At 49.1% G+C, this 6,114-nt stretch overlaps 1 protein-coding gene across 1 annotated transcript; it reads left to right on the forward strand.

The window, feature by feature from the left end:
- Window positions 1-2,309: 2,309 nt before the first annotated feature.
- Window positions 2,310-5,660, forward strand: RHEX (regulator of hemoglobinization and erythroid cell expansion; the record flags this gene model as incomplete). Its single annotated transcript, XM_082832326.1, has 4 exons — window positions 2,310-2,406; window positions 3,460-3,603; window positions 4,908-4,969; window positions 5,460-5,660. 4 exons carry the CDS (start codon window positions 2,310-2,312, stop codon window positions 5,658-5,660), a joined length of 504 nt encoding a protein of 167 aa, XP_082688452.1.
- Between the last annotated feature and the right edge of the window lie 454 nt (window positions 5,661-6,114).

Consider the following 6,114-nt stretch of genomic DNA (forward strand, 5'->3'; position numbering starts at 1 on the left):
CGGATTCTTAACCACTGCGCCACCAGGGAAGTCCAAGATATTGGTTTTAAAATAATGGAACATTTATATAATGCAGTGATTATCAACTGGGGGAAAAAGTGACTGCCTCGGGGACATTTGGAAATGTGTGGGGTCATTTTTGGTCATTTTAGTTGTTGCATTAACCTGTTACACCTGTTATTGGTGGTCCCCCAGGACACAATTCTAGACAACAAGGAACTGCCTGTCTCTGAATGTCAAGAGTACTAAAAAATACTAATAAAATGGAATAGTGGTAATCTTAAATGATGCAAAAAGCTGAAGGTGGTAAACTCAGATGCCTTCAGGGATCAATCAGGGACTGAAAAGTACATGGCCCTCCTCAGGGCATCCGCATACAAATCCTTAAAGCACATTATCAAACAAAGTCATCTAGGCATCAAATTTGGCCTGTGGGCCCCAGATTGAGGCTGTTTAATGAAGGTTTTCTGATCTGGAAATAAGTTTATGATCTATTAAGCAAAGAAGAAGAGCTCCTGGCAACCTCCAGCTGGTCAACACCCAGACCTGGAGAGGCAGTGGTGGCGAACCTCACAGCCTCCCTCCCCAGTTCCTGCCTCCCCTCTCTCCCAACTTGGTCCAGGTTTGATCTTGGATAGCCCCAGTGTGAGAACCACACACAGAAACAAAAATGTCAGGACAGGGCTTCCCTGGTGGCGCAGTGGTTGAGAGTCCGCCTGCTGATGCAGGGCACACGGGTTCGTGCCCCAGTCCGGGAAGATCCCACATGCCGCGGAGCAGCTGGGCACGTGAGCCATGGCCGCTGAGCCTGTGCGTCCGGAGCCTGTGCTCCGCAACAGGAGAGGCCGCAACAGTGAGAGGCCCGTGTACCGCAAAAAAAAAAAAAAAAGTCAGGACATTCCACACTGCCCTTATCACTTGGAAATGCTGACTGGGAAAATAAGCCTTACCAGCAATAAAAGCCTTTTCAATGTTTACCATCTGCAGGAGGACAATGGGCCTTCTTGCGGCCCCATCTCGTGCTGAGTAAACATCATTTCAAAGGCTTTGAAACCATCCTGGCTTTTTCTTGCAGTAAACTTCATATTCAGCACCATTTTTTTTTTGACAATAAAAAGCTTTTTTTAATTGAAGTATAGTTGATTTACAGTGTTGTGTTAGTTTCTGGTGCACAACAAAGTGATTCAGAATATATATATATATATTCTTTCTCATATTCTTTTCCATTATGGTTTATTCCAGGATGTTGAATACAGTTCCCTGTGCTATACACTAGGACCTTGTTGTTTATCTAGTTTATATATAGTAATTCGTATCTGTTAATCCCAAACTCCTAATTTATCCCTTTTCAGCACCATGTTGATGGCATTGATATGCTAATTTTAAAATAAACATATTCATGAGGGTGGAACAGCGTTCACAGTCCTAGGCCTAAAGCCCAATGAAGGCACGGAGGGTGTGGGTGAATGTGTGTGCATGTGTGTGTGTGTGACACTGGGCTTCTTCACAGAATCTCCCTCAGTGTGTTTGCTCTTGTTAGACCCCTTTGTGCTTCCAGCAGCAGGTAAGGCTCCCAGAGCAGAGATGAATGGTTGGAGGTGTAGGCTTGGATGTAGAGCTCAAATCCAGGCCTGGCTGTATGGCTTCAGACTCCTCCCTCAGCCCTCTAGACCTCACGTTGCTCCTTATAAAAGGAGGGTAGTGACATCTAGGTCACGGGATTGTGCGAATCAGGTAGGATGGCGGGTGTGCCGGGGGCTCAACCCTGTGGCGGGCAGCGAGCGAGTACCCACCGGTTGGCAGGTGCTAATATTGTTACTGCCTATTTTGTAGATTCAAAAACTGGAATCTGGGGAGAGGAAAGCAAACGACCCTCTAGCAGCCAAGACTGCCCAGGAGTCCTGACCCACTGCCTCGCCTCCGTGGGTCTCCAGGGCAGTCCCGCTCTTGGTGCTGCCTGGATACGAGGTACCCCCAGTGGTTCCATCCACGTCTCTTCCTGCTGCCCCTGAGAGAGCCCAAGCCCCTCTCGCGACCTGTGACAGCCCTGCGAGGAACTTGTCATGCTGACGGAGTGAGTGGCCCAGGAAGAGCCAGCCCAGGTTCCCATCAGGCTGATGGATGTAGCCAGCTTCTAAGTGTGCACATCACCCTCCCCGGCCCCTAAAGCCTTCCCATTTGAGAGGGAAGAGACCCAAGATGCACAGCAACACCCGCAGGCTGCCTCTGGCTTGGGGCAGGGATGGGTTTGCAGCTGTCTCGGTACCTCTGCAACCTCTAACCTGATTTCCTCGTTTCCCAACAGAGAAATGAAGGTCTGGCACGGAATAGTGATCGCAGTGGTGTCTCTGGTACTGCAGGCCTGCCTCCTCGCAGCCGTCAACTACCTGCTCAGCAGGCACATGGGTAACTGGCTCAACATCCTCTTCCCTCCCGGTTCCCCTCAGGGACCACTCCCGAGCCTGCAGCAAGATGAGCCCCCTTTGGAGCCCCCGAATATCGCTACTTGAGGAATCCCTGGCCAGATGCCCCTTCACCCCACCAACGTCTAAGCTGGTAATCCCCACCCTGACCCAACCTATCTGCGGTTGGGAATGATAGCTCAGAGTCTTTCCACTGCCCAGACAAGCTTCTGCCTAGAGACAAGCTGCTGCGATGCTCCTGAGGGTGCGCTCACTTAACCTGAGCCTGGTGAATTTCCTTCATCCCTGCCAAGGGACTTAATGTGAAGAAATGGCCTTGAATTACAACAGAAGGGCGAATGGTATGGTTAGACTAAGAAATTAGCTTAAATTCCTGAGCTGATTTGCAGTAGGAAAGTAGGACGCTCGGTCCAGGGAAGACATTACAATTAAGGAACATAAAACTGCTTTGGCTGTGCTAAGACAAGGAATTGGGCAAGATGGTGTATGTCTAAGCTACTCTAGTCAATCATTCATTCAATACAACAGGGAACAAAATAAAAATCCCTGCACTTATGGACCTTACATTCTATGGGTAACACAGACAGCGGACAAGTAAAATGTGTGGTAGGTTACGGTAAGTGCTAGGGAGAAAAAAAATGAAGCAAGGCAAGGAGATATGAATTGGATGGGGGTCAGCATCCCTGAGATGCTGACACTTGAGTCTAAACCTGAGGGAAGTGAGGAAGTGAGCCACACCTACAAAGGCCATAAGCCAGGAGAGTTTGTTCATAACAGCAGAAGCAAAGGGGCTGGGTGGCTGGAGCTGAGGTGGGGCAGGGAGAGGAAGGAGGAGTGAGGCCCAGAGGGCCTTCAGGCTGGGACTTTGGATTTTACTCCAAGTGAGGCGAGGGGCATTGCAGGGTTCTGAGCAGAGGAGTGCTGAGGTTTGAAGAGATCCCTCTGATCAATTTTCTCCAATGAGAGCTGTGCTCACGGATAGGATGAGCCTGACCTAGCGAACTTTCACTTTTGACTCTTGCCCTGTCCCTTCTAGCTAAGGAGAATGAGCGGATACTGAAAAGGGCCAAGCACAAGGTCCCCAGGCCCAGCCCTGCCCACTGCTGCCCGCCTGCTGCCAAGAAGACGAAGGAGCCTAGGGCAGAGAGAAGCACACCCGTGCCTAAGCCCCGTTACCCACGTGAGTACAGGGGTGGGGGGAGAACTTGTCACAAAGCTTATTCTGCTCTGTCTGGACTCCCGGGGAGCCTCCCTGCAGCAGCCCTAGTCTGTCCTACCCAAACCACTAGCCCGAGGATTCCTCACACCCTCCCCAGTACAGGCCAAGCCAGGCCCCCATTTTCAGAAGGTTGTTCATCCTATCCAGTGGGGCAGATTGCATTGGGTTTGTGTGGATCTAAGTTCTTCTCTAGCTTTGGTCACGTGTGAACGGCTGCCGCGGAGGACTGGGGGCTGTCTCTGCTCCTGTCTTTGTGATCTATGGCATCTTTTCTTCTGCCTGCCCGTTAGTGGTGGAGCCGAGATTTCAACTGCCTCTGTCTGCCCCCAGCCATGGAGTCTGGGCACTTTAATAAATCTGAGTCTTGGTGATGGCTCACATCTCTATCCCCCTCTGGCAAGTGAACCAACAGGGACATCACGTTCTCGTTTTCTCTCTCTTTCAGCTTGGGAGACCCACCAGGTCACTATTCACACAGTGGAAACTGCCGCTTCCACAGCAAGAGAGTCACTCACCAGAGATTGCTCTTTCCACTGCTTCATCTTTTGGTTGATTTGAGTTTGCTCCGTCCTTCTAAATTTTATCTTTTCAGTTGGAGAAATCTGGTTGTCAGCCTTCCTCGCCACCAAATTAAGGCCTCAATGCATGTGGAAATCGGAAGATGCCATTTGCATGAACTCACGGTCTCAATGGAAGGGGAGAGGCATGGGCCTCGCCACAACCCCTCATCCTGATGCTTCCCTGAAGCCTGGTCAGAATCAAAGATTCCATGGTTGGCAGGGACCTCAGAGATCATCGTCCAACCCTCTGTGTTACAGGGGACAAGACCAGGGCACAAAAAGGAATGTAACCTACCTGGCGTTAGTGACAGGTTTAGATTAGAAGCTGTGCCTGTGATTTCTGGGGCCAGAGCTCTTTGCCTTGGGCCACAGCGGCTCAGCATGCCCCGCCTACTCCCCTTCCAGCAGATAGCCCTTCCCAAGCACAGTCCAGCCTGGTGCGCTTGGTATTACTTTTAGGTTAAGCTGGACAAAGCAGCAGTGCCTGGACTCTTGGACATGTTCCTGATTATTTTGGGAGGCTCCCCCCTTTCTCTGTTCTATTCCTTTTTCCTCTTTGGGGGGCTCTGTATCTCTCTCCCCCACTCCTCTTTGAGTTCCTCGTTCTGTCTCTGTCTTCATCTCATTCTCCCTTCCATTGCCTCTATCCTCTCTTTACACCCTTTGGCTTTCTTTAGAAGAAGAACAGTTTCTATTTCACCCTAGATGACAGTGACACGTCCTCAGACAGCTCCGACAGCTCAGACAGCTCACCTTCCACCCACCAGGTAATGGACACTCGCAATGATCCGAGCCCTCCATATGCAGTCTGGGGTCACCGTGGCTCCAGAGACGGGAGTAAGGAAGGAGGTGCTTCTGGAGACATTACGTCATCCTTAGGTGAGGGTGGTTGGGCTTTCATTCCCAGGCCCGTATCAGCACAGAGCATCAAAACAAAGTGGGTCTGAGTGAGCTATAAAAATGAAGGTGCTAACGGGAAACCCCTTTCTCCCATGTCCCAGTCACTGACCAAGGTCCACTCTGAGTCCTGACCTCACTTGGATTAAGTCTCCACGTCTTTCTTCCTTAAACCCATTCATTCCCACAGGCACAAGGAGCAATATTCCTCATTGCCCTGACCCTGCTCTCAGACACAGCTACCTGGGACCCAGGTTCTTTCCCATCCAGCCTAGGGCAAGCCTCTTTGAGTGAGAGTTGAGTACCTCCTCCAAACATGGTAGGAATCTTGACCAAATTTCTTTGCTTTTTTCCCCTAAGGCCACCAAGGATGTGAACTACACACAAGTGGACTTTTCAGCTCCTGGAAGACGAAGAAATGACTCTGTCCTGGACTATGAGAACATAAAGGAAGCCACAGATTATGTCAATGTCAAACCAAAAAGCCACAAGCCCGGTTTCTGGACTTTTGTGAACACTGGTGTCTTTGAGCCAGTGGAATACAGCCAAGTGGCCATGTGAATTCTAGGCTTTTTAATGGGGCGTAGTCCCTTATGCATTCTTGCACTTATTTTGTAGGCGGACTAGTGTTTAGTTATTTTTTTTGACAAGGAAATAGGAGAAAAAGTATGCCTGTATGTCAGCAAGGAATATTCGGATTAGGAAGAACTTCCAGGTTAAGTATGAAAACACTGGCGCATATCAGTAGAGAAAGTGATGAAGTCTCTCTCCATAAAAAAATTTTTAAAGATTTTAAACAACTGTAGTAGAGTTCTGTTTGACAGTCTTATGATTAAATGCCTCTCTGAGCTATTTAATTATAGGTAATAAACAACTTCCTTAAAATTTTTAAATAAAACAGCAACCATAGGTTCCTCTTTTCCTCTGGCTTAACCTTGCATCCTGTTCTTTTATCAGTATTGTATCTTGCTGAGTAATCCTGCTCTGCCCTCAGAACGTTAAATAATGCATTTGG

Source organism: Leucopleurus acutus, assembly GCF_964270905.1.
Source record: "Leucopleurus acutus genome assembly, chromosome: 2".
Classification (NCBI taxonomy): Eukaryota; Metazoa; Chordata; class Mammalia; order Artiodactyla; family Delphinidae; genus Leucopleurus; species Leucopleurus acutus.